The following is a 26481-nucleotide window of genomic DNA, read 5'->3' on the forward strand; positions in this document are numbered from 1 at the left end:
TAAAATAAATTCCTAATAATTCTCTAAAAAATGTTTTTTATTTCTGGGGATTCAGATTTGTTAGTGTAGATTTATTTGCCACACAATGTGCATAAAAATAATTATAGAAATGTGGGCTATCACGAGGCATAAAACATCAAATTTTTATATGGAGATATGATGGAGTGATTTTTATGTGTGAAACTTCTTACTCCGCAAAGAAACTTTTAAAAAGGATAGTTTCCCATTATTATTTTAATACTTCCTGAATCTCTAGCTTAAAAAAAAAATCCAAATCCAATTCCATTAGTATGTACACAATTCAAGGTAAGTCAGCCACTTAAAACGCCATCTTATTGGGAGAAAAATTTGAAGTCTTTGTATTACCTGTGAAAGAGTTAAAAATACCTTCTTCCTATGCTGGATGTCAGACCTGGACACGTTTACTCTGGTGTTTCCTAGTGCATTATGGAAGTAGGAAAGAACTGGTTGTGTGTGTGTGTGTGTGTGTGTGTGTGTGTGTGTGTGTGTGTTTTAATCTGGGAGGCAACAAAGCAATTAAAAGGATCACAGGGCACCACGTTAGTGACAAATCACAGGAGGTGGTTCCCAAAAGGTTGTGCAAACTGGTTTCTCCTTGCAGGAATTGGGTTGGCCCACTCTTTCACCCCCCTTCCCAAACACAAATATTTTCATATAATAAGAGCCTGCTTCCCTATGGTTATAGCCTCCCCTCCCCTCCTCCGGCACCACCATTTTACTGAGTGGACTTCCCCAAAGCCCCCGGCTTTAGCTCCTGGACGGTGTGTTGCAGAGGTGAGGCGTCCCTTAAGGGGCTCACTCGGGGTGACGGGACAAGAAACACCCACTAGGATCCGACCCGGGCCGGCGGCCGGAGCATGCGCCGAGAGTTTGTGCAGCCAGCCCTGGCTGCCGCCGCTGCCTCGTCCGGACTTGGCGAGAACTTGGGAGGGACAGCGGCGCTGGGAGGTGGCTTAGCAGAGACTTTCCAGCAACTGCTGCCCGGGACTCTTTTTTTTTTTTTTTTTTCCTTTTTCCCAGGAGGCGGCGGCGGCGGCGGCGGCGGCGGGCGGAGAGGAAGACAGGGAAGCGTCTCCAGCTTGAGCCGATGCAGCCCTTCGGCTCCGCGCGGGGAGCGTCCTTGCCCCGATGAGCCCCCTCCGTGCGTCCCCGACAGCCGAGCGGCGGGAGTGTGGAGCGGGGCCGGACGCGGACGGTGAGTGGCCGCACGTCTGCCGTCTTTCCTGCCCGCCGTCCCGCCGGCGCGCCGGCAGCTGCCCGGGCGCCGTGTGCTAAACCACTTAGGGGCTGCCCCGGCCGCTCCCCGCGCCGCGCTGCCCCCCGCGCCCTGCCGGGGGCGCGCGCACGCGGTGGCGGGCGGGGGACCGCGCTCGGCTTTGTGCTCCCTGGGCGGCCGGGAGCGCGGGGTCGCGGCCGCGGCCGGGGCCGGGGCCGGGGGAGGGGACGTGAAGGACGCACCCGGTGCCTGCACAGCTGCGCGGGCCCCGATTCCCCTGCGCCCTTCCCCATCCCCGTCCCCGCCCCGGGCTAATCCATCACTCCGGGCCGAGACCTCCTTTCTCACGTTCTCCCCGCGGAACTCTAGTCGCCGGGCGGAATCCCAAGTCAGCGCTGCGCCCCCTTCGGAGCCGCGCGTTCCCACTGGAGCTGCGGGATGGGGTGGGGGGCGCGGAGTTGGGGGCCCCAGGAATTGTCCTAAGGAGAGGTACGCTGCCACCCTCGGACTCGCCGGCGGCGCCTGGGATGTCTCCGGCGGGTAGTTTGGAGTTGAGCGGAGCTGTCCCCCAGGAGGGGCGTGGACGGAGGGGGGTTTTCCCGAGCGTCTCATCAGAATTCAGAAGACTGCGCCGCGGGCCCCCCGGGAACCGGAGTTGACTCCGCGCCTTCATTCGTCCGGGGAGCCACTCTTTTCTCTGCTCAGCAGGTGTTACCTGCGGGCGGTTTGGGGCTTGGCGGAGCGGGGAGGTTGCTCTCAGAACTTCACCAACTGATTTTGGAGGAAGCGGTGTCTGGAATGAACCAGGCTCCGGACCCAGCCGAGGGCTGGCAGGGAAGGGATGAACTGAGGGTGCGGAGCGCGGCGGTAAGTCCTCTGTTCTCCCCTGCCCGCTGCAGGTCGCTGCTGCCTTGCCCTTGGGGATAGGATGTGGTGAGAGAATGGGGCTTCTCCCTCCCGGGGGTCACCATGGCCAGAGAAGATTCCGTCAGGTGCCTGCGCTGTCTGCTCTACGCCCTCAATCTGCTCTTTTGGGTAAGTATGTGCCACCGCACCGACAGGTGGGGACGGCTGGACGGGGTTTCCTGCCTACAGCCACCACGGAATGCGCCCAAGGGCATGGCTAAGCATTAATTAATTACAGGGGATCACACCCTCTGTTTTCCAGAGAAGTAAATTTTGACCTTAAAATGTCTTTGATCTAGCTCAAGTTCCATTTCAAAAAAGAAATCCACCCCTGGATACCCAGTGGCAGTAAAATTAGACTTGAAGTTAATCTGGGGATATAAATAAATGCACGTGCCTGTGCTTGTAGATAAGAAAATTATGACCTGCTCCTTGGGGAACTGCTTGTTTTCAGGAATTTCAGATAACTGTGCAAGCCGTGAATTGTTTCCCTATGTCATCCTAGCCCGAAAACCTGGTTGTGGCTAGCCAGTCTTACTTATGTTCTAAAGAGTTGGTGGAATTTTTTCTAGAAGATTCCAATCAGTCTGAAAAGGTGGTTTTCATGTAAGGGTTCCTTAAACTGGGGAAGTTTTCAGGAATTTTGTGTATCCTTTTGGAAAATCCCATAACTATTTAACAAAATAAAATACACTAAATGTTACAAGCTCATAGAAATCTTTATGCCCTATGAGCTAGTGACTTTTTATGCTTTGCACTCAGACACAAATTTTCATTTTGTGTTACTCATATTCACATTCTTATTTATAAAACTTTTGAGGAGAATATAAAAATTAAAACTTTGTTGCTTTAGGAAACTGTCATGCTTAAGCAGGTATGTTTTTGGACAATTTTGTATTCTATGAATAACATATTCTAAAATGTCCCATTCGAAATGGTAATGTGTGACTTATTTATTTGGCTGTCTGGCTGTCACTGACCAGCCTTTTCTCATAGAGCTATTACATGTGGTCTCTAGAGAATGACATTTTTGTTGAACTATTCCTTATGGATGGCTCCATTTTAAGGTGACAAATCAAGTCTTACTTCAGTGAGTAATCTGAATGATACCTAAACTGGTAACTTTTCCCCTCAACATGAAAATTAAAGCATTGAGTAGTTAAACTCACCACTTGAAACTGTACAATTCCTAATTAATTTTATTGCAGTTTTTCATTCTAAAAATGTATAATTTTAAGTGGCTCATCAAATTACCATTTTCTTTAAAATGTTAATAATTATCACTCCTATTTGCTAGTTTTTCATTTTTCTCCTTTGTACTTGTTAATAATAGAATCATCACACTTTTATATATCTAAAAAGGTATTTAAGGGTGATCAGGTTGAACTTCCTTACTTTGTGGATGAGAAAACTTAAGTGTCAGTTATTAACTAGCCAAAGGTCAAATAGCCCAAAGATGACAGTGCCAGGAGCAGAACTCAGCTTTCTTTCCTCTACACCAAGCATGTCAAACATAATCTATATTAATAAAAGTCTAGGTGGCCCTTGCACCCTCATGTCATCACAAGATGGCTGCCACAAGATGGCCGGCAGGGGAGGGCAGTTGTGGGCGATCAGGCCAGCAGGGGAGGGTAGTTGGGGGCAACCAGGCCTTTAGGGGAGGGCAGTTGGAGGGGGGGCAGGCCTGCAGGGGAGGGCAGTTAGGGGTGATCAGGCCTGCAGGGGAGGGCAGTTAGGGGCAACCAGGACAGTAGGGGAGGGCAGTTAGGGGTGACCAGACCTTCAGGGGAGGGCAGTTGGGGGTGACCAGGTCTGCAGGGGAGGACAGTTGGGGGCGACCAGACCTGCAGGGGAGGGCAGTTGGGGGTGACCAGGCCAGCAGGGGAGGGCAGTTGGGGGTGATCGGGCCTGCAGGGGAGCAGTTAGGCGTCAATCAGGCCAGCAGGGAAGCGGTTAGGGGGCGATCAGGCTGGCAGGCAAGCGAGCGGTTAGGAGCCAGTGGTCCCAGATTGTCCCCTGCGGGATTGGGCCTAAACTGGCAGTTGGACATCCCTCGAGGGGTCCCAAATTGGAGATGGTGCAGGCTGGGCTGAGGGATACCCTCCTCCCCCCTGTGAATTTCATGTACCGGGCCTCTAGTTATTAATAACGAACTACAACATTCGCTAATGACTGATTACTATAATGGTGTTGCATTCATTTCCTTATGCGCCAGCATACCATTTCTCTCCGCTAATACCAGCAGCAAATATTTTAGCAGCCGATTGCCCCGTCATTAGTCTTGTACTGACTTGTTTGGTGTGCGCAACAGGAAATATTTCGCTTTTGAAGAACAAGGTTTTTTGAGGCCCACATAAACTTAAACCTTGTTTATTTGGCTTGTGTTAGCCTTTGAGTTTGACATGCTTGCTCTACACAGTGCCTTTCCATGGATGAGTATGGGTTCTGAACCTTGGAATTAGTAGGGTTTTTTTGTTGTTGTTGTTGTTGAACAAAGAATAAATGATTTGGAAATTTTCTCCATAATTTCTATTACCTGGGGGGGGGGAAACCCAAATCATTTAACAAAAATATGGCTCTTTTGAGTAATGAAGTTTGCTTGAAAATACCTGTTCCTTAAACTCCTGCAGAGCTCCTTGTGTCCCCAAAGACTGTGAAATGTTATGTCTTTGTTTTTATTCTCCACCTCAGCTTTCTCACTTGGTGTGTGTTTTGATTATTGAGATTGCTTCCTCCTTTCTCTAGCCCTCCTTGTCTCTCAAAAGTCACCTTCCTCCACCAAAATAATCCGTGCGAACTGCCTCGTGTGGGTCCTCCTGTTTTTCTTTATTTCATATAAAGATATCTTTCCTCATACCTGTCCACGTATTCCCATTCATGAACATTCAGATGTACATTCACAATATTTTTTATTAAATTGTTTTTTTCTTTTGGGTTAGAATTGCTGTCAGAGGATGTGTAACAATAGCCGCAAAAGAGCTAGTCCTACCTAATAAAATATCAATATGCAAATTACCGCACCTTTGCTACGCCCAAGCCACTCCCACCAGCCAAAGCCACGCCCACCAGCCAATCAGGACGAGTATGCAAATTACCCAACAAAGATGGCAGTTAATTTGCATACGCTGAGGGAGGGAGGAGTGAAGACTGAAGACAACTTAGAAGGAAGAGGGAGGAAAAGTGGAAAGCAAAGTGGCTGCCAGAGGGAAAGCCCGGGAGGGGCGGAGCGGGGCGCGCCGGTGCAGGCGCGGCTGGTGCAGGTGCGGCGGCTGCAACGGCGGCGGCAGCCACAGCAGCAGCGCACGGCGTGGCGGCCGCTTGCAGGATTCTTCCTGCAAATGGGCTACTAGTATCAGTATAAGTTCTTATGTTTGCTAGGCACGTTTATACCTCAATTTCCTAGTCTGTGAAATAGGAATGAGAGTTTTTGTTTTTTAGAGTTGTTGTGAGTGAGGATTCAAGTTACTGTATGTAACGTGCTTGAACAGTGGCACTTAAGTACTGTCTCTGTAGCAGTAGTAGTAGTAGTACTTGCAGTTGTTACTGCTGGTACTACTACAATAATGATCTCCTGTAAGTAGATTACCAGGAGGTGGGTTGCTGAGTCAAAGGTCTCCTTGCAGTGGTAATGGTGGCAATTGTAATTGTTGTGATTAACACTGCCGCTAGTGTTACCACTATTACACTCCTTAGCTGCAGCAGTCCTGTGCTGGGAACCCAGCCCCTAGAAATCAGAGCACCACTACACCCCATTGTAAGGATGCGAATATTTGTTGCCATCTTGGTGATGGTACTTTTTAATTTTTGCCATTCTGAAAGGTTTAAAGCAGTGATAATCAACCTTTATCAGCTCATGGCACACATACACTAATTATTAAAATCCAGCGGCACACCAAAAAGTATGATATATTTTTTGCCTATCTGACAAAAAATAGGTATAATTTTGATTCATTCACACCGGATGGCTATTGTGTTGGCTGTTGTCATTTTTAAATTTGACAATATAAGGGAAAAGAGGTCAGTGCCCTTGACTAACTAGTAAGGCATTGCATGTTTTAAAAATTCTTGCAGCACATGGGTTGAAAATCGCTGGTTTAAAGTTTTATCTCACTGTTACTTTACTTTTTACTTCCTCCACCATCAGTGAGCATAACATCAATTTACATATGCACATATATTTATATATATTCATTTCATAATTAATATTCATTAAATATTTTATATTTAAATTTCAGTTTGCGCTATTTTTTGTTCATTTCACTTATGTTATCTGTTGCTGCATAAAAAAACAAAATTTTCTGTGTTTTTAATAGAACTTTTCTCTAGAATTTTATGCATTCTTGCATGTTCTGTTCTTTTTAAAGCACTTGCCTTTTTTGTCTTGGTTACAGATTTCTTTTTACATACTGATTGTAAGATTGTGGCATACAATTAGAAATAACTGTGGGAGTTTTGTTGGAATTGTATGAAATGTGTAGGCCAGCTTTGGGGAAATCGCCATTATTGTCTCAATGTTAAAGCTGTGTCTGCTGATCCTTGATTGCCTCTCGCTACTGCAACAGAAGCAGTTTTCTGCCTTGGGCTGGGCACATGCCTGGCCATCCTTACACTACTCTCTCCTCTAATTCTCATCACAGCTAGGGAAGATAGTGTTTGTTTGTTTGTGTGTGTGTGTGTGTTTGTTTTTGCAAGGGGAGGTTACTCAGAGAAGTTCTGTAACTTGCTAGTAAGTAACAGAACAGAAATGTAAAGTTCCAATTTTTTTTTTTCTCTCCAAGTGCCAGGGGAGTTGTACTTCTGGACACAGTGGGGAATTTATTTGCAGCAGAGAAGTAAACAGCCTTAGTCGGAAGGGATTAGCTGTCCGCTGCTCACTCCAAGTCCTCTACGTGTGGACCATCACCTGGGCCTCGTGTGTGTTCAATGCAGATGCTGATTCAGTGTGTGGAGTCAGGCCTGAGCGTCTGCATTTCTAAAAAGCTCCTCTGTGCTGCTGAGGCTGCTGGTGTGAGGGCCACATTTTGCGGAGCGAGGCTTTGTCCTTGCTTTTGGTTCTCTTTGGAATTGGAAGCAGAACAAACCAGTGCGGCTTATGAATCCCACTTCTTACACCAGACTTCACATCCTGAGTATGGATTGGACAATTGTTCCTTCCTCTCGATCAAGAGCTACAGTCTTTTGCTCTCAATCGGCATTTTAAATGGACTTTTCCCAGCCTGTATCTGCTATACTGGCACCCTCTCCCCTTCTCTACCCCACAAGGATTTGAGAGAAAAGAAAAAGAAATCTTAATTGGGAAAACACTGGGAACCTATATACAATTTTGTTTTGCTGTTCTAGTAGTTGAAAATCACACTGAGTGAATTTTTTTTAGTAAAAAATAGTATATCTTAAGTACTTAATTTTTGGAGGTGTGAGGCATAGACATGTCTAAGAGGAAACAATCCCCAGCACATTTCGGACTGAAAATGCACTGCATTCACATTGCTATGTGTCCAGGCACCTTGATTTGTCCTCTGTTGAGTGGTTTTTCCTCCTTCCAAAGAAGCATGATCCCCCTACAGCTGCACAGGGTTTGGCAGACAGATACTGGACCTTGTAGGTTTGTCATGAGTGTGTAGTGGGTTTGTAATGGGAAAGGCGCATGGGACACGGTGCACGGGAGGAAACTACCCCTAAAATCTCTTTCCAAGATGGAGCAAGGAGCTGGATTATCTTTTCTTTACATTTATCCTATTTTTACTATTTAGATGGCAGATGATTAAAATAAATGAAAAGTTTTCTCCATTTTAAAGACAACTTCTATGGATTTATGATGAGTGCCAATGATAATTTTCTGCTATTACAAATATGGACAAATATGGTTCTCTTTGAAAGTTCCTGAAATTGGTGAACACGTAAAATTCCTCAAATATGTTTATTATTTTTTAAAAGTATAATACCATATTTGTAGTTTAAAAAAAATTTTTTTTTATTGATTTCAGAGAGGAAGGGAGAGGAAGAGAGAGATGGAAGCATCAATAATGATCGAGAATCATTGATCAGCTGCCTCCTGCATGCCCTCTAGTGGGGATTGAGCCCACAGCTTGGGCATGTGCCCTTGATCGGAATCGAACCCAGGACCCTTCAGTCTGCAGGCCAACACTCTATCCACTGAGCCAAACCAGTAGTTTTAAGCTCCTATTTCTCCTTAGTAGATAAGAGCCATTGTTTAATAGCAATGGCTCTTAAACTACCTTGATGAAAAGAAACATATAAAAGAAAGCCTAGCCCAAGCTGGTTTTGCTCAGTGGATAGAGTGTCGGCCTGCTGACTGGGGCGTCCCGGGTTTGATTCCGGTCAAGGGCATATGCCCGGGTTGCAGGCTTGATCCCCAGTAGGGGGCGTGCAGGAGGCAGCTGATCAATGATTCTCATCATTGATGTTTCTCTCTCTCTCTCCCTCTCGCTTCCTCTCTGAAATCAATAAAAACATTTAAAACAACAACAACTACAAAAAGAAAGCCTAGAAAGTAGACAGGAGACAGGGCATCTAGTTCACGCTTTTTTATCTTGTGGATATTTTTCAAGATATATATATGTTTTATTGATTTCAGAGAAGAAGGGAGAAGAGAGAGATAGAAACACCAATGATGAGAGAGAATCATTGATTGGCTACCTCCTGCACACCCCACACTGGGGATCAAGCCTGCAACCTGGGCATGTGCCCTGACTGGGAATCGAACCATGATCTCCTGGTTCATAGGTCAACACTTAACCACTGAGCTATGCCGGCTTAGCTAGTTCACACTTTTGGAATATATGAAAGGTAGGTGAAACAAACAAAAATGATGTTCTGTCCCCCCCCACAACACCCCCCATAACCTCTCCCCCCATCTGTAGGTGTTTGACCCATGCATACCCTAAAGGGGTTCTTGATGAGTGGATGTTTGCATCCCCACAGCACTTATGTATAGTCAAATTCAAGTACTGCTTTCTAAATGAATGCCCTCAGCTTTACTCTATGACAGGCTTCCAGTTTCCTTTAACTCTTCCTAAGGAGTACTGGAGAGCCCTCAAACAAATATTAGTGCTTTATAAAAATAGACTTTAAATAAACTTTAGTCCCAGGGGCAAAGCTGATATATATATATATATATATACATATACATACACACACACACACACTAGAGGCCTGGTGCACGAAAATTCGTGCACACGGGTGCGGGGGGGGGGGGGGGGGTCCCTCAGCCTGGCCTGCGTCCTCTTGCAGTCCAGGAGTCCTCAGGGGATGTCCAACTGACAGCTTAGGCCCGCTCCCTGGGGAGAGTGGGCCTAAGCTGCAGTCTGGCCTCCCTCTGTGGGAGATGACTGGGTGGGCCGATCAGGGGACGGTGGTGGCCAGGGAGCGGCCCTCCCCATCCCCCGCTGCCGCAGCTGCTACTGTCACTGGTGGCCTCCCTCTGTGGGAGGCGACAGGCAGGCTATCTGGGGATGGTGCCCTCCCATCGCCCCTCCACCGCCGCCGGTCGCTGCTCCTCCCCACCCCAACCCCAATTGCCGTCCCCTCCCTCTGCCCACTGGCATGCGCCTTGGCTGGCCTGGTGCTGCCTCCTGCTCGTCAGATAGTTGTTCCACCGGTTTGGTCGATTTGCATATTATGCCTTTATTATATAGGATAGTAGAGGCCCAGTGCATGAAATTCATGCACTTGGGAGGGTGGTTGTTTCTCAGCCCAACCTCCATCCTCTCCAATCTGGGACCCCTCGGGGGATGTCTGACTGCTGGGGGATGTTCGACATCCCTCTCACAATCTGGGACTGCTGGCTCCCAACCGCTCGCCTGCCTGCCTGCCTGATTACCCCTAACCACTTCCCTGCCAGCCTGATTGACGCCTAACTGCTCCCCTGCTGGCCTGATTGCCCCAAACTGCCCTCCCCTGCCGGCCCAATCACCCCTAACTGCCCTCCCCTGCCAGCCTGGTCACCCCCAACTGCCCTCCCCTGCAGGCCTGGTCCCCCCAACTGCCCTCCCCTGTCAGCCTGGTCATCCCCAACTGCCCTCCCCTGCTGGCCTGATCACCCACAACTACCCTCCCCTGCTGGCCATCTTGTGGCAACCATCTTTGACCACATGGGGTGGCCATCTTGTGTGAGGGCATGAAGGCATGAGGATCAATTTGCATATCACCTCTTTATTATATATATATATTTTTATAGTGTGCTCAGCAGGGCAATGATGGGCAAACTGAATGCTTCTTAAGGAATGCCTTTTGAGGAGAAGGGCAGGGAGGATTCTTTGGAGCACAGACTGGGGTGGTAGTCCCTCACTCATTTGTTTCCTCTGAGAATAATCACAAGCTGGGCTACTGGGGACGTGAAGGTGGAGTTTACTCTCATTGGTCTGCACAGAAACTGCGGTGCAGAATGAGGCATCTTACCCTTCTGTTACCTGCAGTCTCTCTAGGGTGATCATGTAACCTGTCCTGGGAACCAGGGAAGGGAAGGGGATGTTCCTACTAATAATTATGACAGGACAACAGAGGCTTACAGCCTGGCCAGAGTAGGATGTGTGGTCTCCCCATCTACAGGGCAGCATGATGATCTATAAAAATTATTAGTCAAAGCAGCTCCAGGGTGCTATTGATTTATTCAGCTCCAATTAATAGATGTTGACGCTCAAATCATACCCACAAGTAGTCTCTGGAACTCATTTCGGCCATAATTTATGGTGCCCTTTCCCCCCCATGGCATTCTCAAATGGTGTTGCCTCTTTGCTCTCTTTCTGCTGCTCATCCCTTGGTAGAAGGAACCTGGTTAGGTCCCAGCTAACCAAAAGGCAGAGGGAGGCGGGCAAGAAATAGACACATTACTGGGAAGTACTGGCATTGGGCTGCCAGCCCCCAAATAATCAAGAATTGATTTACATTTTAATAAATAACTATTTGAGTTCTTTTTTTTTTAAGAAAAAGGGGAATTTAAAAGCCTCTAGTCCATCTTCTCAATTTTTAAGATGAGCAGTTTTAAGGTTCAGAGTGTTTGTATTGCTTCTCCAAGCTCTCTGCAGACAGAGCTGTAACTACGTCCGCATCTCTTTAGCATTCTGCTCCTTTCTAACGATCTGACAGAAAAGGAAAAGTTCAAGTAGGTGGTTTCAGACATCTGTCAGCCTTGAACAGAAACGATCGGTGTCACTGTCACCTTATATGAGACTATATATATTTTTTATGGCAGACAGTGGACGGATTTAAAAATCTGTTTTTTGACTGTGACCTTACTATTTGGTGGAAACTATAGATATACATTGCATAATAAATCTAGGGTATATGAGTACACGTAAAATTCTGATTTAGAAAACAACTTGATTCAGTACTTGTTTTTACATAATTAGATTCAAACAGAACCAGAATATATCTCCTACATGGGAAATTTCATACTTATAAATATTTATTGAGAGCTAGCATTTTCTAAATGTTTTTCAAGACAGAATGTGGCAAATGTCCTGCCAAGGAGTATATTAAATATAGCTCTTTGAAGTAATATTTGTATTATTTGCTAAGCATTCCTTTGAACTACAAATAATATTTTGCAATATGGGAGAAAATGCAAGGAGCTATAAGCCTAGTTACATAGGGTAACTACAGTGTTTATAGTAATTTAATCATCATGAAAGAGTTTAAGAATTATTTTATTTTAATTTGGAAAACTAGTAGAAAATACTATGATTAGTAAGGAGTCCAGAATTAGTTGCATAATTTGTTTTCCTGGATTTAACACATCAGGATTACTTGTCAAGGTGAATGTGTCTCATTACAACTTAGCTTGCTATAGCTTGCACTATCTTTGTTGTTACTGTTATTATTTTCTCAACCCTAGTGGATAAAATCACTCTTTGAGAACGAAACTGCTCTTAGACATTTGATGTGGATGGAAATAACGTCACAATAAAAAGCAATTTATTCTCAGAGTTGCTTGTTTACTATAAAATAAGGCTTTGGGTTGATGTAACTTATGCTGATTAATGTTCTGTGCACAGCTCCGGTGCTTGGGCAACTGCTGTGAGAAATACAGTAAGGCCAAGTAGGACACAAGGTTTGTAGTTTAAAGGACTTTTGAGAACACTAAGCCAGCTTCTGACCTGATATGTAAATCTTGGACCTTATAATTCAGCAAGCATCTCTCCACTGGAAAACTTCCAGTGATAGGAAGCTTCATTTTGCTTAAAGTGTCTCCTAATTTTGCTAAAATTCTCTGAGAGCTTGTTTAGCAGTTGAAATCATCTCCCTTTACTTTTTTCTCATCCATTCATCTAACAGTATTAGGCCTCACTATGGGGCCTGGTGCTCTTACTATTTGATGGAGCTGTAAGTAGTGGTCTAGGGGAGTCAGACCGGTGGGTAAAAATAGGAAGCTAGATAGCTGCTCTGTGAGGTCTGAACTAGCACGCTGACTGGGGAGGAGGGAGTTGGGAGAATGTCTTCCCACTCATTTGAGCTGGTCTCTCAGGATGGAAAGGCTGGGGCAGGATAGCACTGCAGGCAGAGGAAACTGGGCAAAGACGTGGAGGCTTTGGAGATGTGCACGGTGCATCTTAGGCATGTGTGAGCAGTGTTTTTGGTCTTCTGCGTGCAGAATGTGTGTGGGTAGGAGCTGGCAGGACACGGGTTTAAGAGGTACGTCAAAGGGTGACTGAAGAGGGCCTGCTGAGGAGTTTAAACTTTTTTCTCCAGGAGAGCATTGGGGGAAGTGGACATGAGAGTTGGGGAGGAGCCACAAGGGGCAGCTATTAGGGCTTTAAAGCAGAAGAACTTGATCTCTGTTTTATAAAGCTAATGGAAGGGTGGATTTGAGGTGCAATCTGTGAGCTGGAGCGTTCTATTGGAAGGTGATTGTAATTGCCTGGCAAGAGATTGAGGGCCTGCACTAGGCAGGAGTGGCAGGAAAGAGGGAGGGATTCACCAGACGCGTTGCCGGAACAATCTGTAGGACTTGCAAGTAATTCGTTGTAGGACTGAGGAAGAAGGAGAGGCTCAGTTGCAAGTTTATGTGATTGAAGCGTTGATTATACCATTTACGGAGGTAGGGAACATGGTGTGAGGTGCATGTAGGTTTTCAGAGGAATGGAAATTAGTTCCGTTTTAGAGATGTCAAAAGTGAGAATGGCCATGGAAGCCCTATAGTAGCTATGCCACCCTGCTTCTGCCCTTACCCACTTGGTAGACTTTCAAATATATGACGATTTCGTTTCTTTTTTTTAAAAAAATATATTTTATTGATTTTTTACAGAGAGGAAGGGAGAGGGATAGAGAGCTAGAAACATCGATGAGAGAGAATCATCGACCAGCTGCCTCCTGCACACCCCCTACCAGGGATGTGCCCGCAGCCAATGTACATGCCCTTGACCAGAATCGAACCTGGGACCTTTCAGTCTGCAGACCGACGCTCTATCCACTGAGCCAAACCGGTTTCAGCACGATTTCGTTTCTGGACTGATTTTGCAGTTGACTTGTCTCTTAAGCTGACGGAGAAAGATTAAGAGAAGGCCTGAGGTCAAAAGTGACTTGAGATAGATTAAATGACAACCCAAAGTTATATAGCGAAAAGGAGCAGAGTTGGAATTCAAACCAAGGTGTTGTTGTTTTTTTAGATAATGGCTTCTCATTGTCCTTATGGTCAAGTTCATATGCCTTAAAATGACTTCTAAGACTCTGTGATCTGATCCTGATCTCTGCCTTGCTTTCTGTTCTTACCATGTGCCAATTTCCCTTCCTTGGATATATCATGATGCCTTCTACCCTGGGACCTTTTCTGTTCTTTCTGACTGGAATATTTTTTTCAGCCTTCCTTTCCCTAATGAACTTGATAATTATCCTTCAGACCTCCCTCAGATCTCTTAGACAAGTCCCTTTGACCCCTTGGAATAGGTAAGTCACCCCAAAAGGAGTTCTTATAGCAACTTGTATTATTCCTCCCCTGTACTTATCACAGTTTGCAGTTATGCATTTATATCTCTGACTAGAGGCCCGGTACATGAAATTCGTGCATGGGGGTGTGTGTGGGTGTGTGTCCCTCAGCCCAGCCTGCACCCTCTTCAATCTGAGACCCCTCGAGGGATGTCCGACTGCCCGTGTAGGCCTGATCCGTGGCAGTCGGACATCCCTCTCACAGTCCAGGACTGCTGGCTCCCAACTGCTTGCCTGCCTGCCTGATTGCCCCTAACCGCTTCTGCCTGCCTGCCTGATCACCCTTAACCACTCTGCCTGCTGGCCTGATCGCCCCTAACTGCCTTTTCCTGCCAGCCTGATCACCCCCAACTGCCCTCCCTTGCCAGCCTGATGGCCCCCAACTGGCCCCCCACCGGCTTGATTGCCCCCAACTGCCCCCACCCCCTGCCAGCCTGATTGCCCCCAACTTCCCTCCCCTACTGGCCTGATCACTCCCAACTGCCCTCCCCTGCCGGCCTGATCCTCCTAACTGCTCTCCCCTGATGGCCTGATCACCCCCAATTCCTCTCCCCTGCTGGCCTGATCACCCCTAACTGCCTCTGCCTCGGCCCCGCCACCATGGCTTTGTCCGGAAGGATGTACAGAAGGTCTCTGGAAGGTCTCCTGGTCTAATTAGCATATTACTCTTTTATTAGTATAGATGGTAAGGCCAACATGTCAGGAGATGACTGGCATTGAAAAGATAGTTCATTATACTCACAAATCCCAAGAGAGTACATGTCTCATCATAGTGGGCCAAGAGGGGGAAGCAGAGGCATCTACCACAAGGCAGAGAGGTGGCGGGACCAGGCAAGTGCTTTTATTGTGGCTTCTTTGAGAAGGACCAGGCAAGGCAGGGTAAGTAGGTTTTGTATTGGCCACTTGGAATACTTCCAGCATTTTGGAGTATAGGGACTGCCTCTAGTTGTCTGGCACTGGACCTTGCAGTGGTTAGGGCAGGTGTAGAGCAGCCCAGACTGAGGGAGCTCAGTAACGGAGGTGGGCTTCGGATTGGTGAGTTTGTATTTCAAAATGAAAAGCTTGTCCCAGGAGAAGGACTCCTCCCCAAGGCAGTGGACAGCAGGTGGCCGAGACAAGCTAACTCAAGCATATTATCAGTTTCTCCAGACTAAGGTATGTCCAGCATAACATGTAGAACAGATGTCAAAGCATCTAGTTTACAGAAGCTAGGAGCAATACACTGTGGCTCATTCCCTGAGTAGCCTTTATTAGGTTTGCAATCTGTTCTTCATTCCCAACAGAAATGAGGACAGTAATAACCGGCCTAATTCTCCTCTGAACTGTGGTCCCAAGCCTCCTAACCTGTGTTGGACAATAGGCCCCTGCGCTCCTATTCACCGATGAATATAGTTCAGACATTCAAATTGAGCCTGACCACTATACACTACCTCCCCCCCTCCTCTCCCTTCTCCTCACCCCTTTTGAAAAGGAAGCTTGCATGCTCTGCAGGCTGGTCTCCTCACTGTCTGTGGAATTTCTCACACTTGTCTCTAAATTGGGAAGGTCGTTCATTACTGTGGGTAAAGCTCCAAAGGCCTGGATTTGAATCCCAGCTCTGCTACTTAGAGTCTGTAAGACCTTGAACAGGTTACCTCACTTTTCTGTGTCTCATGGTACTTTTTATAGTCTGTAATCACCTGATTTATATATTTATTTCTCGTGTCCCACAAGAGGCTCCTCAAAGTCTGGCGTCTTGCTTGTCTTATTCATTGTTGGGTCTCTGAATCTAGCACAGACAGTACAAAGCAGACAGTATGTGCTGAGTAAATATTTGCAGCTGAATGAAGGACACGTGAATTCACTAATGGATTTTCCAAGCAGGTGTCCATACGTCACTGTCCAAGAGGCACAGGGCTCTCCATGTGATACTCACCCTAGAGCCTTTTTCCAGAAAGCATGTTTCATGGCCACGGCTTGAATCAGTACAGACACATTCCATCTTGTATTTTCATCATTTCTTTTAGCACTTAAAGCTAAATCTATAACATATAATGGTAATTGATATATTTACAATGTGCCAGAAATTATTAAAAATCAAATGAAATAGAACTTCACTATATTGTGCTTTAAAAGCCAAGTATAAGGTATATTTTAGAAACATTTCCATCAAAATAGGAAAGACCTTCAGAACTGAGGGGTTGACTTCAGCCTTTTGGATTATTTATTTAACCATTCAGCATATATGTCTAAAATATAAGGTTCTTTTTAAAAAAAAAACACAAAAACCTCAATACCATTAGTATATCTAAAATAAAAAACAATAATTTCTTAATATTTTCAAATATCCAGTCATGTTAAAATATACCCTGTTGTCTCATAAATGTCTCTTTGTTACTGGTTTGTTTGAATAAGAATTCTTACCAGGTCAACATGTTGCATTGAGTAACCTCTTAAACCTCTTTTAATTTTTAATGGTTTCTCCTCCCCGCACCCCTTTGCCAATTTTTAAAATTAAATAAATCAGATTATTTGTCCTGTAAATTTCTCATATTCTCAATTTTGCTGATTGCATCCCCATGGTGGCATTTAACAAATTTAAATCTATTCCCTGTATTTCCTATAAACTTATACAGTTAGGGGCTTGATTAGATTCAGTTTTGACTTCTTGGTAAAAATACTTCAAATGTATCTTGTGTATTTCTCATTGCATCATGTTGAGAAACACCTGGTTGTCTCTTTTTGTGATACTAAGATTGATCAGTGGGGTCTGCCTGCTCTCCCATTCTAAACTTTCATGTAATGGCAGTGGTTCTTAGTCCTGACTACATGTTAGAACATCTGTGGAGTGTTTACACATTTCTGATGCCTAGCCCCCACTCTCAACAATTAATTGGTCCAGGGTAGATCAGGCTCAGTAATTTTTTTAAAGTCCTAGGTGATTTTGATGTACAGACAGGATTCAGAACTACTATCCTGATCATTTTTACCTCTATTGAGGATCCTTGCCTAGAAATTCATTATTTCAGAAGGAGTTGATAAATGGTAATACTCTATCATGCTTTCTTCACTATAAAAACTCTCATGAAGTCTTCGGTTCTTTAATTTTTATAGAAAAGGTTGGATAAATATTGGATTCTTAACAGTTTTCTGAATAATGATTTGAGTATCTAACATTCTACAAAGGTGACCAGTGAGTTTTGTTTAAGTGTGATTATGAATTTATTCATTTTTAGCATATTTGATATTTCAAACTATTGTGTTATTATTATTATTGCTATTATTTTGATGCTCAAATTGTTTGAAATTTAGCCAGTGGAAGCTCTTCCAAGTTAGCTCCTTGGACTTTTATTTTTTTATTTTTGACAACATCAATAGTATTTGATTGCTTCCTTGCTTTTACATTTGACATATTTTAGGCTTATCTTGTGCATTTCATAACTTAATTGTTCTGTGGCCTCTTCATCTTGTGCAATTCCCGTTCTGGACCTGGAATCAGCCGTTAAATAGTTTAGCTATGTGTGTCCTATTTGGTGACTTTCTATTTAGTGGCTATGTCATGATTACAAAATGGAATGGCAGATATATAAAGTAAAAGTAAATCTCAACAGGAAATTAGGAAAAAGCATAATGGTTATGTAAGGCAATATCCTTATTTATTTTTATTTTTTTACTGTTAATCTGGCAGAGAATGTTGCATAAATCTTTCGTAACCTTTGTATTTTTTTTTTTCTTCCCAGTTAATGTCCATCAGCGTGTTGGCAGTTTCTGCTTGGATGAGGGACTACCTAAGTAATGTTCTGACTTTAACTGCAGAAACAAGGTAGGCTTTACAAGTAAGGATTGATTTCTTTGATCAGGTTTCCTCAGGCACTAGTTTCTAGGTAACTTTGCCCTCAGCTGTTTAGAGGGTATTGCTCCTAAGTTCATTTGGAAAGTTTTCCCTGCCCATGGCAACCGTTGTCTGCATTTTTCTAGCATTCTCATTAAGGTCCTAAGAGATCATTCCTGTCCTCCTGACAGGGTGTCAGCTCTGTCATATTTGCATATAAAGGACAGCAGAGCTACTTTTTTCTACAAAAATCATCCCCAAACTTGTTGCCTTCATATTCCTGAGCTCAGGAAAACCAAACCCACTCAATGCCATTTCTTCTCAAATTTCAAAGGTTGATTCACTAACCTCACTAGGAGCAAATTACTCAACTTCTCCTAGCCTCAAAGTTTTTCATTTCTGAATGGGGAATGTAATATAGTCCACTCGGAAATGTCCTAAGGATTCACTGAGATATATTTTTGTAAAGCCCTTAACGCAATGGAGTGTCGAAAGGGTAATTTTTGTTGTTCCCATTATTCTTCCTATTATGGCTGTAGTTAATGATTTTTTTCATCGTTTTCTAGCAAAAGTCATCTTTCCCCCTTCCCTTTTCTTTTAAATGGATCCCCAGATCTGGGGGGGGCGGAGGGTGGAGACTCCTTAGCTGGGAAAGAGCGAAGGGTCCAGTGTGGTTTCCCCAGGCTGAGGCTTCAGAGCTAACAGTAGACCGACTTCTTGTTAAGGACCTCTAGCTCATCATATATTTTAAATTAGTTGAAGTTGGGATGTACCACTTGTATAAAAACTAAAAAAACAAAACCAAACAAAAATAAAACAAGCAAGCACATCGCTGAGATAGCACAGTGATTTTGAAAATAGCAGTACAGCTATTGTCTTTGCACATGATGATTTAAAGATTATTCAGGCAAATCACAGTGGTGTCCTGTACCAAGTCTTGGGTGCCTTTTGATCACATATCTTTGTAAGGTGACATGATTGTTCTTTTCCAGGGTAGAGGAGGCTGTCATCTTGACTTACTTCCCCGTGGTCCATCCGGTCATGATTGCCGTTTGCTGTTTCCTTATCATTGTGGGGATGCTAGGATACTGTGGAACCGTGAAAAGAAACCTGCTGCTTCTTGCATGGGTATGGTGTTTCTATCTCCTCTTTATTGTGGTCGAAAAGACCAACCAGTAGTGGACTATTTTTCCTCAGTGCCCCAGACTATGTGCTTCGGGGACTGGGACAGCAGTGCTCTGACCCGGAGGGACAGCTTTTTCCAGGAGAGATGACTTGAACCCACGTCTTTGCTTTCCTCAAATGATGAGGAATGGAAATGCGTGCTCTACTTAATTGTCTGACTCAGGCTATGTGCTGACGTTTTCATTCAAAAGTATGAGTTTTGTCTTGAGTCATGGGCCTTATGGCCACTCTGACAGGTCCCTGAGACATCATAATGGAACGCGGTTTCTTTCTTCTTTTTAAAACCGATCTGCCGTCTAAGCGCGTGTGGAAGTTCAGGTGGTCAGGTAGCAGACAGACATTACCATCCTGGCACTGCCTTTACGTGGGTTAGCACATATACGTGAGTCTCGGTGTCTATGATCTTAGTGGTTTTTTTATTTTTAGTTCTGAAAGACTTTGCTAGATTACTTCTTAAAGTCCCTTCAGCACTCAAGTTCTATGATTCCCAAATCTGTGCTTAAACTTCTAATGAAAAAAATTAGCAAACTCTCTTTTTAACATTAAAAATCTGAGCCAATTAAAAGTACAGCTTACATAAAGATTAAAAAAACATTTTTTTTTTTTGCTAATCCTCACTCGAAGATATTTTTCCCCTTTGCTTTTGAGACAGAGTGGAAGGGAGGGAGGGATGGGGAGAGGGAGAGGAAGAGGGGAAGAGAGAGGGGGAGGGGGAGAGAGAGAGAGAGAGAGAGGGACATTGATGTGAGAGAGACACATCGACAGGTTGCCTCCCGCACGTGCCCTTGACTGGAAATCGAACCTGAGATCCTTTGGTGCATGGGCCAACAGTCTAACCACTGAACACACCGGCCAGGATTATAAAGATTTTTTTAAAATATATTTTATTGATTTTTTACAGAGAGGAAAGGAGAGGGATAGAGAGTTAGAAACATCGATGAGAGAGAAACATCGATCAGCTGCCTCCTGCACACCTCCTACTAGGGATGTGCCTGCAACCAAGGTATATGCCCTTGACCGGAATCAAACCTGGGACCTTTCAGTCTGCAGGCCGACGCTCTATCCACTGAGCCAAACCAGTTAGGGCTATAAAGATTTTTTGAAGTGCATTGAGTGTATAAAATATTACATGTTAGTGGCACCAGGTATTGAGGCTGCTAATATAATTGCAAACATATCAGGTGCCCCCCAGAATTCATTGAATATATTCATTTCTGTGCAGTGGTTTTCAAGGCTAGTTACGCATTAATTCCTTGTAGGGAACATAATAAATTTCTGTGTGCTGATATGCTGGATGTCTGGGCAGAAAAAAAAGCCCTGATTTGTAGCGTTTGCAGGTTTCTGTGAGGTAAATACTCCCAGCATGGTGGATTTTAGGTTACCAAATGGTATCAGTGAATGCAGAACTGGGGAGAGAGAGTACAAATGGGCTCCGAGGAGCCAGCTTGGCACACCAGTGCTTGATGGCTCCCTCCCAAGCCAATTAAGCAGAACCTTCGTGTGAAGCTGCACTGAGCCTTCGCGTTTCCCAGGGACAACCTGTGTTAATGCATTCCTTGGCTTCTTGGAGGATAACTCTTCAGGCCCATGGTTAGAAAACAGAATATGCTGCAGACAATACCCCACGCTCAGAGAAGGGGAACATGCCCAGGGCCTCACTTCGCTCCACGTTGTTGAGAAGCATGGTGAAGGCTTTGGAACCTTATTTTGCCATTTAAGATATTTGGACAATAATTAAACATAAACTAAAGGACTTACTTTAAATGAAACTGATAGTTTAAAGCATGGATGAAGTATTTTAAACTGAAAAAACTCAGAATTCTTATTTATTTATTTATTTATCCTCACCTGAAGATATTTTTCTATTTATTTATTTATTTATTTATTTATTTATTTACTTACAGAGGGAGAAGGAGGGAGTGAAGGAGGGAGAGAAGAGAGAAGCGGGGAGAGAGATGTAAACATCAATGTGAGAGACACATTAATTGGTTGCCTCCCAACTCAGCCCAGGGATCTGAACCTGCAACCCTCCAATGAGTGGTCTGACGCTCTAACCACTGAGTACCAGTGTCCAGGGCTCCGAATCCTCTTTAAACCCACAATCTCACAATGATGCTTTATTTACACCAATTTAAGTGTGACCGCTATTCTCCTCTCCCCCAGCCCGTATGACTGGATGGTCCCTGGACGGTGGGATGGGGTGGGGGTGGGGAGGCATAGCATATTTCAGGGAACCTAAAGGCTTTAGAAACACATTGCAAAACCATTTATGCATCACATTAGTCTGCTCAAATGCTGGTAAGTCAAGCGGACAAGAACAAAGTAATTTGTTCTCTACTTGAGGCAGGATGAGTCATAAAGGTTTGTGCCTGAGAGGCTAGTGTGTGAGGTGGCGCGGAGAAACGCCGAGCTCAGCCTCAAGGGCTCAGCACCTGCTCCAGGAGGCTGATGGGCCTACGTTGATGTGCTGTATCCCACTCCCTTTACTTGGCTGCACTCCTTTTCACAGTGTAGCTTTTGGTGCTTTGCCGTCCAGTGTGTGCCTGTTGGATGCGCCTTCCCATGGACTGCCTGGGGGCATTTCATTCCCATTGCGCTGCTTCTCTTATCATGGCTGGTTTCCAGACCTCAGTTTGTCTAGACCCAACACAGCTTTCCCCTCGCTAAGGAATGATTGGTGGTCTCAACTCCCAGTTACCTGTCACCCATAACCAATCCGCCTCAGACCCGTTTCTCAGGTAGTTCTTCTCTGGTTTCCTTTCCAGAGCCTCCTCCTCTAAGCACTTGCCAAGTCCTGTAAGTTCTGCATCGGCAGCTCAGGAACCTGTCCCCTCTTCTCTACTCTTATTTGTAATGCCCAGATTCAGGCTCTCCTGACTTCTTACTGACACACTGCAGAACCGCCTAACGAAACTCCTGCTTCTGTTTCCTTCTGACTTACCCAAAGCTAATGCCACCAGGTTAATATAATTCAACAGTAGTCATGTTGCTCCTCTGTTCTGAAACCTTGAGAGAGTCCTAGTTGGGTAATGAAGCATTTAGTGATGCCTCAGTCTTGCATCAGTTTCTTCTGTAATCCAGTCTTTGTCTTCCATTTTTAGGTTGCTTACCTACTTTAATATTCTCTGGTCAAACTGTATCTTCTGAGCCTTGAACAAACTTTTTGCTCCATTCTTCCCTGCTGTTATTCTTGCTGTCCCTTTAGCTGGGAATTTCTTCTTAATACTTTTGTTTTAATAATTCCAGTCCATTAAGACTTGTGTACTATCTCTGGAAATCATAATAATGACAAAGATGATGGTGATAATTAAAGTAATGAACATTTCTCAGGTGCTTACAGATGCTGCAGAGGTTTAGCTAAATTTTGTATATGAAGAATTTTACTTGAATTAATCAATTTTGTCCTCTCCAAAATTCTAATGAGATAGACACTATTTTTATTACCATACTATAGACAAGGAAATGAGGCACAGATTGGTTAAGTGATTTGCCTAAGTTTGCATAGCTAGGAAATGGAGAATCTGGTATGCAGACATGGCAATCCAGTTCCAACAACATATTTGTAACAACATCACTCTTTTACTCTATAATTGCTCCCTTTTCCTACGTGCTTATAAACATATCTGACAGTGTATAAAACATTTTCCCTATGATCTTTCATTTTAAACCTGACAATAATAATCTAATAAAGATAATCATAAATGAGATTCAGAGAAGTTAGTAATGTGTCCAAGGTCACTCAGTAATAATGGGTAGAGTTTTGATTCAGGCCTTAATGTTTCTGACTCTCAAGCCCATTCTCTCTGGGCCTTTACTGATGTCTCTAATAGATGCTTCTCAGCCTTTGTGGTCCAATGCGTTTCCCTTGTTATAAATTTCATCCTTCATAATAAAAAGGCAATATGCAAATAACCATCACTCCGCTACGCCCACGATTGGGCGGTGGGAGGCTGGGGGGCGGGACTCGGGGTGGCATATCCGGCCATTGAGAGGCATGGGACTCCCGCCCCCCCCCCGCCCCCCACCTCTCAACGGCTGGATTGGCGGCCGCTGAGGGGGGCTGCCTCGGACACCCTGGACACCCAGCTCTGCTGCCATCGGAGGCGGGGAGCCGGTTGTCCGCACCCGGACCCCCTGCCCAGCTCCGCTGCCATCGGAGGCGGGGAGCCGGTTGTCCGCACCCGGACCCCCTGCCCAGCTCCGCTGCCATCAGAGGCGGGGAGCCGGTTGTCCGCACCCGGATCCCCTGCCGTGCTCCCCTTCGTCAGCGCCTCAAGCCCCAGCAGCAGCGGCAGCGGCAGGGGATGAGCTGGTGATCCCAACAGCCTGGCAGCTCAGTGGCGGCGGCGGAGGCAGCATTGGGCCTGGGGACTGGTGAACAGGCAGAAGATGGCCCTGATCGCAGGAGGCTAGGCCTAGGGACCCTACCCGCACGACTGAATCGTGCGCTGGGCCTCTAGTTTTTTTATAATCAGATCAAACTACCAGATTATAGACAACTTGATAATACGAACCATTCACCTTGCCTATTGCTTTTTAAAAATATATTTTTATTGATTTCAGAGAGGAAGGGAGAGGGAGAGATAGAAACTTCAGTGATGAGAGAGAAACATTGTTCAGCTGCCTCCTGCACGCTCCCTACTGGGTTTCAAGCTCGCAACCTGGTCCTGTGCCCTTGACCGGAATCCAACCTGGGACCCTTCAGTCCGCAGGCCGACGCTCTAGCCATTGAGCCAAACCAGCTAGGGCTTGCCCATTGCTTTAATAAGTGTTTACTAAATTGAATAATGGACAAAATTAGAACAGTGGGAGTAGGAGTGACTACACATAAGGTGGGGGATGGTGCCTGGAAGGCAGTGAGGAGATTGAGGTTTTAAAGGAGGAGCCTGGCTGCTAGGTTGGGTTAGCCATGAAGGGATTGGCTTGTTAAGGGAGGGCAACTGAAATATGAAATGATGTTGTAGGTCTTTGGCAAATATTTGCAAGGCAGCTCTCATGGTTTCTTCCTTTGTACCCTTTAGCTTTTCATCCTAAGTTAGAAAAAATTAAGGAAGTTCCTTATTTTAATTTATTTTTCAAATTAAAGCAAAAGTTTCTTTAGAGAGCCATAAAGGTAGAAGAAGTGAGCTGTGGAAGAAGTGAGCCAGCTGAGCGGCATGGGCTCAGGGAACACGTTACAGAGGAAAAAGAAGGGATCTTGGAGCTTAGGAGAGAGGCAAGGAAGATGGACCTGAGGGGAAGGGAGTGGGGAAAAGCGTGGGCTTTTATTCCATAGAGAGAGCTGCCTCTTTTTTTTTTTTTTGGTTAATCCTCACCTGAAGATATATTCTTTCCATTGCTTTTTAGAGAGAGTGGAAGGGAAGGAGGGGGGAGAGAGAGAGAAACATTGATGTGAGAGAGATGACTGGTTGCCCCCCCCCCCCCAAGTGCCCCTACCAGTGCTGGGGATCAAACCTGCAGCCCAGGTACATAGCCTTGACTGGGAATCGAACCCTGGACCCCACAGTGCGAGAGCCTACACTCTAACCACTGAGAAACACCGGCCGGGGTGAGAGCTGCCTCTTTCTTTCTTTTGTTTTTAATGTGAATATTTAAACAACTAGAATTCATTCAATCCAACTTGTCCATTTCTCTGGAGTCAAAGTCTTGTTTCATGTGTAAGACCTGTAAGCCAGATGAGCAGGAGGAATTTTTTTTTAAAGATAACCAGTATCTCTGAGAACCACCATATCTCTTAGATGGTCAATAAAAAAGAACTGGCAACTGGGCTATGGTGATGTTCCGGCAGAAATAAAAATGCTATTATTCATCAGACTGATCAAGAGCAAGTGAGAAAACCGCAAAACAGAGTTTTGTAACCAACCTGCCTGACCACCCTACCTTCACCCCCCAAAAAAACAACTCTTCAGGCTCAGAGAACACCCATAGAAAAATACTTCCAGTGAAGCGTGGTCATGAATTTGACCATCTGTTGAATTATAGATACAATTTAAAAATATCCTAATTTAAGGTTCCCAAATAATGTTTAGGACATCCAATTAAATTTGAATCCCCGATAAACAACGAATAATATTTTAGTATAAGTATGTCCCATGCAATATTAAGCTATAATGTACTAAAACATTCTTCATTGTTCAGCTGCAACTCAAATTTAAATGAGCATCCTGTATTTTTTTTTTGTATTTTTTTTTTGCTGAATTTGGCAACCCTACTCTGACTACACATTTGTTCTTAATAAATGTGAAATTGTCATAGGAGAGAAACGTTTTTATACTTATATGAGGAGATTGGGAAAAATTAACTTCTAATTATATTGGGAAAGCAAGCCAAAAATGACTAGGAAAACAAACTTGATTATACCGTGACTTTCAAAGTAATTTCAGTAGCAGAAATTCCTTCTCTTTAAAAGAGAAATTGGAGCTAAATGGGAATTGGTTTTAAGCCTATATGGGTACTTCTCAAGGCTTTTAGCTGTAGACCAAATGAAATTCATTTATTTCTGCAGTTCTACCTTGCTGTTAACGTAGGCAGTGGGGGAGCTGTGTCAGCTCAGGGGGATTGTAAACAGATTGAACAGACACGGTTACAATATTGACAACAGCTGAGTGCCACTGTCAGGAGTTCGTCCTTTGTCAGAGTGGGATGCTAATGATTGCTCAATTGCCAGCAAACCACAACTAGTCAAGCACTGGTCAAAAATTAAGTCAGATGCATGTCACATGTTTCAGAGCAATACCTTCTGTTTAAAGGCGAAAGTTTCCTCTTTTTCTCCCAATTTTATTTTCAGGAGAATTTTCATATGGCCATTGATTGTATGGAAGCTTTTCTAAAGTGTTCTCATAATATACAGTGATTAAACGAGATTTGAAATGATTATCTTAAAGGAAATCAAATCAATTTCTTTTGTTGTTAGTCCTCACCCGAGGATATTTTTCTATTGATTTCTAGAAAGAGTGGAAGGAGCGGGAGAGACTAAGAGAGAGAAACCTCGATGTGAGAGAAAGACATCGATTGGTTGCCTCCCACATGCACATGCCCTGACCGGGGCCAGGGATCAAGCCTGCAACCGAGGTACATGCCCTTGACTGAAATCCAACCCGGGACCCTTCAGTCCGAGGGCCAACACTCTATCCATTGAGCCAAACTGGCTAGAGAAAAATCAAATTAATTTTTAATGATCATGGAGAGATTGCCATCCTCAATGTTTTTTTGTTGTTTAATAATAATATAAAACTGGATAACCTTTATAATTTTTCTATAGGCTCCGTTGAAGGCCTTTTCATAAGTAGTTATAAATTTTGTTTCTATAGTTATTAAGTTAAAATTAAACTACCACATTTAATATCTTTATTATTTTCTATTTTTAATATTGGTTGATGGTTAGCAACCTTCTTTACTTATT

The 26481-nt window shown here is 44.5% G+C and overlaps 1 protein-coding gene across 3 annotated transcripts in view; it reads left to right on the forward strand.

Moving 5' to 3' along the window:
- The first annotated feature begins 777 nt into the window (after positions 1-777).
- Positions 778-26481, forward strand: part of TSPAN12 (tetraspanin 12) — a 72250-nt gene continuing 46546 nt past the window's right edge. The window contains exons 1-5 of one of the 3 annotated variants that reach the window (XM_079786400.1): positions 778-795; positions 1045-1216; positions 2137-2272; positions 17803-17885; positions 18887-19022. In XM_079786400.1, coding sequence (XP_079642526.1) covers positions 2207-2272; positions 17803-17885; positions 18887-19022 — 285 coding nt within the window. In that variant the 5' untranslated portion in view covers positions 778-795; positions 1045-1216; positions 2137-2206. Of the gene's footprint in view, positions 796-939; positions 1217-1421; positions 1946-2136; positions 2273-17802; positions 17886-18886; positions 19023-26481 lie in introns of those variants that run through there. The other 2 variants (XM_079786399.1, XM_079786401.1) reach the window with 2 other exon arrangements.

The sequence above is a fragment of the Cnephaeus nilssonii genome (genome assembly GCF_951640355.1).
Source record: "Cnephaeus nilssonii genome assembly, chromosome: 12".
NCBI classification, from domain to species: Eukaryota; Metazoa; Chordata; class Mammalia; order Chiroptera; family Vespertilionidae; genus Cnephaeus; species Cnephaeus nilssonii.